This window comes from Papaver somniferum, unplaced genomic scaffold (genome assembly GCF_003573695.1).
Source record: "Papaver somniferum cultivar HN1 unplaced genomic scaffold, ASM357369v1 unplaced-scaffold_10, whole genome shotgun sequence".
In the NCBI taxonomy this organism is placed as follows: Eukaryota; Viridiplantae; Streptophyta; class Magnoliopsida; order Ranunculales; family Papaveraceae; genus Papaver; species Papaver somniferum.
The window spans coordinates 427,552-441,007 of NW_020618825.1; the positions used below are offsets into that span (position 1 = coordinate 427,552).

At 37.6% G+C, this 13,456-nt stretch overlaps 2 protein-coding genes across 2 annotated transcripts; both read right to left on the reverse strand.

Moving 5' to 3' along the window:
* Positions 1 to 6,087: 6,087 nt before the first annotated feature.
* Positions 6,088 to 7,364, reverse strand: LOC113326755 (E3 ubiquitin-protein ligase RLIM-like). The gene is made up of 2 exons (XM_026574410.1): positions 7,212 to 7,364; positions 6,088 to 7,111 (listed from the first exon to the last, which is right to left on the reverse strand). The coding sequence occupies exon 2, from the start codon at positions 7,063 to 7,065 to the stop codon at positions 6,172 to 6,174; it is 894 nt and encodes a 297-aa protein (XP_026430195.1). The 5' UTR covers positions 7,066 to 7,111; positions 7,212 to 7,364; the 3' UTR covers positions 6,088 to 6,171.
* A 140-nt stretch (positions 7,365 to 7,504) lies between these two features.
* On the reverse strand, positions 7,505 to 12,996 carry LOC113326754. The gene is made up of 10 exons (XM_026574409.1): positions 12,772 to 12,996; positions 10,902 to 11,782; positions 10,579 to 10,708; positions 10,044 to 10,486; positions 9,737 to 9,817; positions 9,558 to 9,656; positions 8,711 to 8,869; positions 8,537 to 8,623; positions 8,245 to 8,316; positions 7,505 to 8,065 (listed from the first exon to the last, which is right to left on the reverse strand). Exons 2-10 carry the CDS (start codon positions 11,682 to 11,684, stop codon positions 7,721 to 7,723), a joined length of 2,199 nt encoding a protein of 732 aa, XP_026430194.1. The 5' UTR covers positions 11,685 to 11,782; positions 12,772 to 12,996; the 3' UTR covers positions 7,505 to 7,720.
* Between the last annotated feature and the right edge of the window lie 460 nt (positions 12,997 to 13,456).

Below are 13,456 nucleotides of genomic sequence, written 5' to 3' on the forward strand. Positions count from 1 at the left end.
GCAATTTGATGCTGCGTACCTTAAGAACTCTTGTAAAGCTGGACTGGTAGATGTATGGAGTAGATCCAGAGCAACCTGAGTCTGCTAGTATGATGGAGGCTATGAAGTGGGCAAAGGAGAAGGGTATTTAGAAAGAGATTGTCAGAATGTGATGTCAGCCATAAATGGCCGGCGGCAGGCAGAGGAGCAGTTAAATGGGTCATACAAGATAGCTTATAACTTTGACACTTCGCAGTGCACCTTTACTCCACGAGATGCTAATATTGCTGCGCACAATATAGCATAACATGCAAGATCGAATTGCCTCTTTAATGAATTTATTTTCGCAAAAACTCATGAGTCATGTTTCTTTTAATTTCGAACTGATTACAAGGAAGGAACCAACAATAACACCAAAAAGACAGATACATAAAATTAAGATTTTTGTTAAAGGGAGAGCAAAAAGAGATTTGAGGAGATCAAAAATCATTGTTGACTAGTTAACTAGGAGTGATTTAATATAAATGTTCGAGTCAGACACAATTACCCTTCGTGGTCACAAAATATTTCATACACGTTTAACATTTTACTAAAACCTAACCCTCTCATCGTCTTCTCCAACTCCAAGATAAAATACACTGTACTATTGGAATATTAGAGTTTGTCACACACAAGTAGCCGAGGTTAAAGTCCAGTGAAGGTCCGAGGCAACACAAGCAATCAAGACACGTACTGGAAAAGAGGATAAAACCAATCTAACTACCGTGGACTTAATCAAGATAAGTGAAGAGAAGCTTCCAAGATATGCCGTAATCCAAGTTGTTATCTAGATATGCTTCTTATCGTGTAATTAGTCAACAACACTTATAGTTTACCACTCTATAAATACGAGTGTTCTAATGTAACAGAGATTATCCCAGCAAGCCTGGAGATCAATCCAATTCACCCTACGGGGTTTCTCAGTGGATGTAGGTCAGTGACCGAACCACTTTAAACATTGTCTTCTTTGATTTCTGTTTTCCGATCTATGAACCCTCGATACCCATAATTTATTATGGTATCAGAGCGGGGAGATCCGCTCATATTGCTTCCGCTTTCTAATTTTTTTTCTGTCATTTTCATCTATTTTATTTGGACTAATCTCCAATATTAGCCTATATTCTATGGATGATTTATATCCATTATTTCCAACAGAGTTATCATCAAATAACTCTTCCTAATGATCGTTTTTCTCATCATCATGAGTTTCGTTTTCATTATATCTATGGATATCGTTCTTTGAAATTTATCATTGTCCTACTCTCAAATCTCAAACGATGTTTACATTTCCGTTTGCAAGTTCCATTTGTTTTGCACTTTGTGCAACTGTCATTAATCTTTTCAGGTTTCTTTTCTCTGAAAATCAGTCCCAATTTTTGTCATATTTTATTTTGGACAATTTTATTGATTCCAGTGTTGGTTTTATTCCGACGATTGTGCATAATCATCCGTTTTGGAAGGATACTTTTACTCCAAAATTTGTTATCATCACTGCAAATCTTAATCAAATGGATTAAGATTCTATTATGTGTCTGTTAGGTCAAGACGAAATCAAAACAAACTTTCCGCTTTGTTTACTTCTCTGGTGCTATTATTATGCAAGTCGAGATGTCTGCTCGATTTGGCATTAATAGCCATTTATTTCCTAAAATATTTCTGATATCTCGGGAGATTTGGTTCAATTCCAAATTTTCTTATCAAATCTTTTTTATCCACCTGTCATACGTTTCAGCATCTTTTTATAAGTTACGAGTTGTTGATGAACCCATATGGAAGACGGCTCATCAAGTTTAACTTCCAAGGTCCGTGCATGAAGATCAAGTTCAACTGCATGGTCTTTTCTGTTTCATTCGGCATTATCATCTGAACAATCAAATCGAAGGTATCTATAAACTCTTGTGCCTTTTATCAGGTTCAGTAGCAAGTTGTGAGCATGAAGACTATACAGCTCATTTTTCACTTGTGAAAACTATTTTTCTTAGACAACCATTGGTTTGTCTATCATGTCATTCCTTGGTTAGTAATCATCAAACCAAGTCCGTACCACTCTTCTAAACCTTCTTGAAAGCCTAATATCAATTCAAGACCGTTTGCAACCACAAGACGCAACTACCAGTTTCTATGAAGATCATTTTGCTTCTCCAGTTGATGTATAATTCAAGCCTGTTAAAGCCATTTCACTCATTTATGCCTCGTGAAGATCATTCTGCTACTGCTCTCAAGTACATGGGTTTGTGTGATTCCCGGCTATGGCTACACCCACAGACTTAATAATGATAAGATTGTGATCATATTCAACGCAAGTCTCTCCCTGAGGAATAGGAGATGCAAAATAAAACGGATGATTGGTTATCGATTATGCGATATAAATATGATTTCACCTGGTTTCACTGGGCGATTCTCTCCTTTTAGATCTTTATGCAAGATCAACCTAGCCCCTAAGTTTATGAGTTAATTCATAAATGTAGTAGTTCAACTGCTCATTTATCATCTACCATTCTGGTACACGATTTGTGGAAGAATTTGAATTTACCATATTTCTCATCATCCGATCTCAAGTGCTGTTACATGGGTCATTTCAAGTCCAAGTTCAAGTTCCATGGCTAATAATCATCGACGGTTCATGGATACAGAGTTCTGTTCAACAATTTTCAAGTTGCACACTTCAAAACATTACGTGTCCAACTTGAGGGGGGGTATTGGAATATTAGAGTTTGTCACACACAAGTAGCCGAGGTTAAAGTCCAGTGAAGGTCCGAGGCAACACAAGCAATCAAGACACGTACTGGAAAAGAGGATAAAACCAATCTAACTACCGTGGACTTAATCAAGATAAGTGAAGAGAAGCTTCCAAGATATGCCGTAATCCAAGTTGTTATCTAGATATGCTTCTTATCGTGTAATTAGTCAACAACACTTATAGTTTACCACTCTATAAATACGAGTGTTCTAATGTAACAGAGATTATCCCAGCAAGCCTGGAGATCAATCCAATTCACCCTACGGGGTTTCTCAGTGGATGTAGGTCAGTGACCGAACCACTTTAAACATTGTCTTCTTTGATTTCTGTTTTCCGATCTATGAACCCTCGATACCCATAATTTATTATGGTATCAGAGCGGGGAGATCCGCTCATATTGCTTCCGCTTTCTAATTTTTTTTCTGTCATTTTCATCTATTTTATTTGGACTAATCTCCAATATTAGCCTATATTCTATGGATGATTTATATCCATTATTTCCAACAGAGTTATCATCAAATAACTCTTCCTAATGATCGTTTTTCTCATCATCATGAGTTTCGTTTTCATTATATCTATGGATATCGTTCTTTGAAATTTATCATTGTCCTACTCTCAAATCTTAAACGATGTTTACATTTCCGTTTGCAAGTTCCATTTGTTTTGCACTTTGTGCAACTGTCATTAATCTTTTCAGGTTTCTTTTCTCTGAAAATCAGTCCCAATTTTTGTCATATTTTATTTTGGACAATTTTATTGATTCCAGTGTTGGTTTTATTCCGACGATTGTGCATAATCATCCGTTTTGGAAGGATACTTTTACTCCAAAATTTGTTATCATCACTGCAAATCTTAATCAAATGGATCAAGATTCTATTATGTGTCTGTTAGGTCAAGACGAAATCAAAACAAACTTTCCGCTTTGTTTACTTCTCTGGTGCTATTATTATGCAAGTCGAGATGTCTGCTCGATTTGGCATTAATAGCCATTTATTTCCTAAAATATTTCTGATATCTCGGGAGATTTTGTTCAATTCCAAATTTTCTTATCAAATCTTTTTTATCCACCTGTCATACGTTTCAGCATCTTTTTATAAGTTACGAGTTGTTGATGAACCCATATGGAAGACGGCTCATCAAGTTTAACTTCCAAGGTCCGTGCATGAAGATCAAGTTCAACTGCATGGTCTTTTCTGTTTCATTCGGCATTATCATCTGAACAATCAAATCGAAGGTATCTATAAACTCTTGTGCCTTTTATCAGGTTCAGTAGCAAGTTGTGAGCATGAAGACTATACAGCTCATTTTTCACTTGTGAAAACTATTTTTCTTAGACAACCAGTGGTTTGTCTATCATGTCATTCCTTGGTTAGTAATCATCAAACCAAGTCCGTACCACTCTTCTAAACCTTCTTGAAAGCCTAATATCAATTCAAGACCGTTTGCAACCACAAGACGCAACTACCAGTTTCTATGAAGATCATTTTGCTTCTCCAGTTGATGTATAATTCAAGCCTGTTAAAGCCATTTCACTCATTTATGCCTCGTGAAGATCATTCTGCTACTGCTCTCAAGTACATGGGTTTGTGTGATTCCCGGCTATGGCTACACCCACAGACTTAATAATGATAAGATTGTGATCATATTCAACGCAAGTCTCTCCCTGAGGAATAGGAGATGCAAAATAAAACGGATGATTGGTTATCGATTATGCGATATAAATATGATTTCACCTGGTTTCACTGGGCGATTCTCTCCTTTTAGATCTTTATGCAAGATCAACCTAGCCCCTAAGTTTATGAGTTAATTCATAAATGTAGTAGTTCAACTGCTCATTTATCATCTACCATTCTGGTACACGATTTGTGGAAGAATTTGAATTTACCATATTTCTCATCATCCGATCTCAAGTGCTGTTACATGGGTCATTTCAAGTCCAAGTTCAAGTTCCATGGCTAATAATCATCGACGGTTCATGGATACAGAGTTCTGTTCAACAATTTTCAAGTTGCACACTTCAAAACATTACGTGTCCAACTTGAGGGGGGGTATTGGAATATTAGAGTTTGTCACACACAAGTAGCCGAGGTTAAAGTCCAGTGAAGGTCCGAGGCAACACAAGCAATCAAGACACGTACTGGAAAAGAGGATAAAACCAATCTAACTACCGTGGACTTAATCAAGATAAGTGAAGAGAAGCTTCCAAGATATGCCGTAATCCAAGTTGTTATCTAGATATGCTTCTTATCGTGTAATTAGTCAACAACACTTATAGTTTACCACTATATAAATACGAGTGTTCTAATGTAACAGAGATTATCCCAGCAAGCCTGGAGATCAATCCAATTCACCCTACGGGGTTTCTCAGTGGATGTAGGTCAGTGACCGAACCACTTTAAACATTGTCTTCTTTGATTTCTGTTTTCCGATCTATGAACCCTCGATACCCATAATTTATTATGTACATCGAATCAAAAATGTTAAGTTATGGTACCTGTTAGATTTAAAAAGAGGTGTGTTCACCAAAAATCAATATCAATTTCATAGGTAATGGAAAATCTTTCTATTATTCATCAAAAAAGTTAAAAGAAGCAGTAGTATTATCGGTGATAAGATTATATTCAGTATTAGGACCCCGTCCTATAGTAGGAAACACTTCCATCTTGATTGAATGGATCCGTACGTTAGGATGCGAAACATTTTGGCGCAAAATTTTCCTCTTTGACTGAAATCTCTAGATCATGATCTCACTTCTGTTGGTGATGATATGTAGATTTCTCCATCACTATCAATTGTTGTATAGGCTTATGTGGATTTCTTTTTATATGCACGACAGTAATTTCGTATTTATTATGATGACAATGGCAAGAAAAAAGTTCACCACCATTAATCGAAGTTTAGTCTCTGTAATGGTTATTAGGATTGTAGAAAAGAACAAGACGAGGAGTAGGTTTAATGATGACTGTAATGTGAAAATTTCGTGTGGCTTGAAAGGGTAATTTAGTCCGACTCGTTGATATATATATATAACTCGGTTCAACTAGTGAGTTGGCTAGGATTTTTGCTCTCCTCAGATCTCTTTTTGCTCTCCCTCTCACAAAAATCAAAATTGAAGAGAAAAATAATCTTTTATTTATCAGTTTGTACTGGACCAACGAATCGTACACAAAACAAGAAATCAAGCACGATGTAGTTCTAACTTCCATTACTGTGCAAACGGGAAAAAGAAAAAAAAAATCAAGCCCTCAGAGCTTGTCTATTGCAGATGGGGTAAAAACTGCCCCCTCACATGGGGGCGGGTACCAGACCTTTGGGACTTAGCAGGGGGACTCTAGCAGAACATATTCTTAACAAGTTCAATAATTGTTTAAGATTAACTTGCAATATTGCGGAAGAGAAAAACAACATATTATCTAGCACTCGTTCACTACTTCTTCTTTTTTGCTTTCTTCCATGGTTTTCAGAGCTTGTCCTTTGCAGATAGGGCAAAGGTTCTTCCGTACCAACCATTTTGTTATGCAGTCTTGGTGGTATTCATGTTTGCAACCAAGAGTTGCAATCTTATCCTGGTTCTCATATTTATCCTGACATACGGTGCAAATCTCAGTCTCCTCCTCCCCCATCGAGTCTCCAGATGTGGTGTGAACTCTTGTTTTCAGCTGCTTTAAGATATTATCTTTTGATAATCCTGTTTTTACGATGCCAATCCTTTCTTCCAGTGCCGTTAGTTCCTCATAACTCATGCCATCTATATTTAAAGACAACGGAGATCTCACAGTATATGGCATAGTTCTAACTGATCCATCTGCATTGTCGATATTTAATACACCTACTGCAATAATCGTAATCGTCCCTTGTTGATTTTGCATCGCATCCATCTGCCTAACTGCCTGGAGAGCTTGCTCGGCAAGCCTCTGAATATCCTCCTGACTAAAACTTGGGCTGGAACTGGAACTGTTGCTGTTTCCGTCTTCTGTTGCTGATGTCTCATCTACTAGCCGATGTTGATTTGACTGGTTTGAATTCCATCCTTCATTAGAAACTGAACTCTCTTCTTCCTCCATCTGATTTTGCATCATATCCATCTGCCCAGCTATATGGAGAGCTTCCTCGACATACCTCTCAGCATCCTCCAGACTGAAACTTGTGTTGGAACTGTTGTTGATGTCTTCTGTTGTTGATGTCTCATCTGTCCAACGACGTTGATTTGACTGGTTTGAATCCTCTTCTTCCCTTTGCCGACGACGTGATGTCGAACTAGAAGGTTGATTAGCCTGTGCACCTTCATGACCATCTTTGTTCTCCATGACTCTTAATCTCTTCTTGTTTATCACCTAGTTTTCAATCTGCTCCCTATATATACGTTAGCTAAACCGGCTTCAGCATTCTTTAATTAGAAAAGGAAAGGGAAAATTATACGATCCGGACCCAGATGGGAAAACCACTGGCTTACCAATCAAGCTATTATTTTACGGAATATCCCTTATATTACAGGGAATTGGAGGTCTAGTCACTGAGGCAACCGAGTGAGTTGCAGGACTAACCTTTGCCAATTGGCGTTTGATTTTTCTTTTCTTTTATTTTTTCTTTTTTCTTTTTGCTGCTGCTAGGGCATAGCCCGTCCTGCCCCTGGCACCGCAGCCACCGGCTTTCTCCCCACTGAGCAAACTCGGCCAACTGGGCTAACCCCCAATTGTTGGCGTTTGATCTTTGGTCCAAACAACAAAACTAAGTTTTGCAACGGGGAAAAAAAAATTGATTTTTACATTGCTGAATGAGAAATTTTAAATTTCTCAAAAAATTTTGAAACTCCATTATAATGGCTTCCCCTTTTTTCATCCATAACTGGTATTCCAGTTTCCCTGTTTACAACACATGGAGCCTCTGTTCAAAATGTAGGGTTAGATTAGTTACTAATACCAATCCATTCCCTTTGTGACTGTATATTTGAGGTTTTCAGGATTACCACTGCTTTTTCCCCTTCCTCTTCTTCTTGTTATTGCCGCTACTACTGCTACCACCGGCGCCACTTCCTGGAGTTTTGTTGAAATTTTTTGCACCAGAAAAGGGGCTATCTGGCTGAGGTGGATTACCAGCAGCAGCTTCAAACATGCCAGACTGCATTGCGTTTTGCAACCACTCCACAAATTCATCCTCTGTCATGTTCTCATCCATGTTAGGCGGAATGCCACCAGCCCACTTTTGTCCTGAACCACCATTTCCCTTTGTCGGTCCATGCTTAGACGATGTTACACTAGTGTTCACGTGGAAGCTTGGTTTGTGAGTGTTGGCTGGACATCTCATCCCCTGTACAAAATAAGACTTGGTATATAAATACATGAATTTGATATAAATTAAGTTAGGATGTGACGATTATGCTTTTGAAGACAGTTTCGCCTATAGCTAACACATGCTTCGTATTTCCATGAAGAATTTCAGGCTGAATACAATCTGCAGAAATATGTATCGGGATAGAATTTCATTACCTGACAACTAAACCACGCTGTTGCATTAAAAATCCTGCTTTCAGCGCAAACATATGCCAAGGGTGCATCCACCTGTTTAAAAGATGTTGTCAAATTCGGAAATCAGTATATTAGAAGAAGCAGGTCTGACAAATAGAATCAGAAAGTAGATATTATAGCATTGCTACCATTTCCATTCTTTTTTCTTTAGGTCCAATTTCATAAAAGGGATTGTTTCTTGCGAAATTACAAACACGATTCTATGCAAATGAATTGCTGTAATAGCCATATTATACTATGTACTGATCAGTACCTTCTGCAGCATTCCGAAGAAAAAGGGTTTAGAGGACTGTTCAACCCATCCATCTCCGTCTTTAGCTGGATGACAATCATTACATTCCTTTGAAAAAAAGGTAGAAGTTCAGGATCAGGTAATCTGTAAACTATCTATACCTCATCATATAGATAAACCAACGACAGAACATACCTGGCACCATCTTGCTTGAGATTTTGGTCTATTGACAAGAACCCATATGTGAAACTGACGGCACTTTCTGCAGGCTATTCGTCTGAAATCTCCGAGGGGCTCGCCATCATCACCCTCAAATTGTGTGAATCCAGAAGCAAAGTGATCATGTCTCCCACTCTGGATGTTCACGTAATTCACAGTTCAAGGAAGTAGTGAGCAAACAGCATGCAGTTGAGAACATAATCTTGACAGACATGCAAGCATTAAAAATAAACGACGGACATAAAGTAAGTCATCAGACTACAACAAGCTAACACATGAATAGAGTGAACCTCGTCTCTAACCATCTATCTTGGTCAATAAAAGGCTGGGTGGCTTTCGTATCCTTAACCAGAAGACAACAATTACATTCTTAACATCTGTACAAGAAAACCCCATATATATGTCTTCTCAGAACAGGGGCTCTATCCTGTGACAATTCCAGACACAAACTTTAAATATTAGAATAACCAGTAATCCTATGGTTCTACCAATGGTCTAATTTCATGCTCAGGCCTAAGTGAAGCTGAAATTTATGCATTTAAATTTCATGGTCCAGTTTCATACTCTTTCTAACCAAACAAGATTACTGCATTTAAAGTTCTCCCAAAATTACACAAGACTGGCACTATAAAACAGCAAAGCGGGCTAACTCAGAGAATTTTACTAATCAGCTAAGTCTTTATGAATTCAGTCTTAGTTCTGCTGAACTGAGTTTATTACACTGAAGTTTATTCTTCGATTTACATATATAAACAACACGGGAAAAATCCAACTTCTCATACATTGAATTCAGAAAAGCTCAGAATTATGAGAGGGAACTTACCATCTGAGATGAAGTTTGGGATCTCCGGAACCAGTTTAGTAGCTCCTCTTTCCTCAATTCATCATTATATGCTTCACGCTTCAAAGAGTCGAGTAAAACCTGGAGACAGCCAGTTATAAACTTAAGTACGCCAGGATGGTTAGATTCTTACTATAATACTAACTGAAGACCAAATGTACCTCATATGCATTCTGAAGTTTCTTGAAGGCTTCTACAGCCTTTTCATCCCCCATATTTTTATCAGGGTGGACAAGCATTGCCTGGATACAAACCAAACAATCACTTTTTGCATTTTTTAAAAATATACTTATTCACTGACCTTCACATGAACCAAATAACCGAAGGTTCCTTTTGAACGCTTAGTTCATACTAATTTAGAAAAATTTCTATTATCAATTTGACAAAAATTATCTCAAGCACATGACCCATGAGTTTCTAATCGCATACAGAAAATTATTTGACAAAAAGATAACGTCATGGTGATACCTTTTTTCTGTATTCACGTTTAAGTAACGACATATCAATGTTCTCATAACGAGCCAATCCCAGGGCTGAATAGTGATCGGGAGAATTTAACAACCGAACAACTTCTTCCTCAGATGTCAGCTCAGTCTCAGACCCACTTGTTGAAGGTTCTCCTGCATTTCTATCTGCTGGTTTCCCAAAACCAGCTTCAAAAGGAGAAGAATTCATGGGCGCCACAGAGAAGGAACCAGGTGGGCCTTGCATATTGGGATTTCGTTCATAGGACCTTCCGTGCTCGCTTACGTTGTTTTTAAGAAAGTGTATAAGAACATCACTCGAGATAAAAGATACATTCAAGGCCACGAACAGACCAAGCCAACCCACATATATCCAAGCACAATACACGGAATACATAGTTGTTATTAAGAGAGCAAAGCGTTCACTTTTTAATAAAAATCCCAGTCCTGCATTTAAAACAACCCAGGTTTTAACAAGTTACAAGCTTAAGAAAAATGAATCAAATAATATCAGCAAAAGAGAATTCAGAAAGACCAACCTCCAACAACAATGACAAGTCCTGTTGTGCAAAAGCTCCCACATATCCATAAAGAAACAGTTGCAGAAATGGCAAGTACCAAAATTCCAGGTATGAAGCCAACAAAAAGTGCTAAGACAATAGCAACTCCCTGTGCATCATGAATTTGCATAGAAACAACAGTTGCCTTAGAGTAGATCCAACGTAATTATAGATAATGATCAAGGGGAAGGAAGCATTACGTTACATAAAAGATAACCATTCATGCATTTGTTTTACAGGTTCCAATTAAAACCAAACCAAAAAGAAAGACTCCGTGACATGGCCCAAGGAGCATAGCTTACCATGATCATAAGAAACTTCCATATCCCAATCATTGCAAATACCGAGAAAATGCCACACCAAATGACGGCAAAAAAGGATGTTGTACCCAAACGCAAAAACGAACCAAGGCCCCGAAGACTACAATCCAGCCATACCAGTGATACAAGCATAACTAGATTCCCCAAATGCATGAGCCACCTGCAAACAATAGGGTATGCTTGCAAAATCTTGAGACGAACATAATCGCGGGTATCCATTAAGATGGTTGTGATACTAGTAAGCAATGGCTTCTTCCTTTCTAGCCACCCATTGACTACCTTCAAAAGGGATACAACTAACTCTCCCAAATTTCTACCAAGTATGGTATCTGGAGACCCTGGACTTTCCCTCATATTTGCTGAGTGAAATCCATGCCTTATGCTGTCCACTGGAGTTCTCAAATACTGGTCACCACTAACTGATGGTCCGTTCTCTCCAGCAAAATCAGAAGCGTCAGACCTGTCCACATGTCCATCAACTTCTCTTGGTCCATTAGAGATAGATGCCGATTGCAGAATATCCGCGTTTGTATCTACCCTCTGCTTATTTTCCACAAATGTTTCTTTGGGTCTCTGTTTGTTATCTTTTCCTTCTCCTGCACTTCTTTTCTTATTCCGTCTCTTAGCATTTGAACCACCATTTGGAAGTTGCTCACTACCAACAACTTTGCCATCACTTGGTTCGACTGTTTCCTTTTTATCCACTTTTACAGAATCCACACATGTCTCTGGATCCCTACTTTTCTGATTTCCCTTTCGTGCCATGATGTTATAAATTCCTAACGGGAGTTTTCCGTTAAGACCTAGTTATTCTATCAAAGATGCCATTCACTGCAATTAAATCTTATAGATTAACTGAATACCTGTCATGCAAAGTTAAAGTCAGTTTAGAACTCAGACCATTCCATGATATATATCAGAAGAATTTTAACAATAATTTCCTAATTGCGTCATAAGAATTAAATCGTCCACATCATGGGTATTGTTGAACAAATATTATTCGTTCTCAATGTCTACATAAAGAAGGAATATGAAGAAACAAAAGCACAACCTAGAAATAAACAATCAATTGTAATGACAAATTTCAAAGAAATCAAAAACAGACTACTGAATTGGGGAAAAACAAAGACCCACATGTAAAACAGATTAACCAGATAACTATGACATATTTTAAAGCATCCGTGTTCATGTTGGAAGCTTGCCATCCTTTAACTAAGAATTTAAGAGAAAAGAGGTGGCAATGTAGCGAGTGGTGTGTATATTTTGTCTAGACAGTCATGATCCTACCCCTCATGTGTTGTTACATAGTAAAACGTCAAGCAAGGTATAAAATGCAGGGGCGCAGAAATGAAACAAGAGACATTGCAGAGTTCGAGAGCACCTTGTTAGGGAAATTTGCTGGACATTACGGCTCGTGAAGTGAATTAACAGTGTTCTTAACACGACAATCTACTTATCAATTGCTCATGGCAGTTTTACCACAAATTCTAATGTTCTAATTGAGAGTTTGGCTTATCATTCTCGCGTAATAAGAATTTCATTACTTCACTGAACTTACGAAATTGAACCAATACAACTTATAAATTACTGGGAAACCCCAATATCAAATACAAAAATAATAACAAATGAACCCTAGAAAACACTAATTCCAGTTAAAAGCAATTACAAAACCCCTGAATTCTTCTGAATCTCAACAGAAATTCAAGAAAATCTGTAAGTAGACATTATTATTAGAGAGTTGCTAACAGTGAGGGGAAATTACAAATAAAAACCCCCAAATTCGTACACTCAAGTCAAAATAGAGATATGAAATTAGGGCACAAGATTGATAAACGTATAGAGAAATTCGTACCTTTCGGAATTAGGGATTTATGGATAAGCAGCCACAGAGAGAGAGAGACTGATTGATTGATTCGATTCGATTCGATTCGATTCTTTTGTCTGAGATTTTTGAGAAAGAAGAAGTTGTATGCTGTGGAGAGTGATGGTGGTGGAGGATGGGCAAGCCTGATAACGATGAGGAATAGAGATATGTCCGTCCAGCAAGAAGATTTAGGCCCAAAAAGAATCAATCCACACCACACCATCGGATTTTTTCTTCAACAAAGCGCATTAAATATGGGTTTTAACGAGGGAGACCATAAAGTGACGACTCCAAGTATAAGTTTTGGTAGGCTAGTACCAATTCACAAATTATTGACACTGTAGTTTTATAAAGATTAACATAATCCAATCCGGAATGCATACCACTAATGTTTACCACCTTGTAAATCAATTATCGAAATTAAAATTGATAGATGGTGAATTATATATGAATCTCTTAATGCTCTAATATTTGGTGGAAACGTAAATCTGGTGGGAACGCAAAGTTTTGTAAGAGAAACTTATCACTAAAATATTAGTTTCATGCTCATTGTCGTTTGGGTTTTGTAAAAAAAATTAATTAGAATCGAACTTATGAAATAATGTGAGAATATAACTATCACAAAGGATCCTCCCCCGTATATATATGGCAAACTTGATGTACATGAGATGGA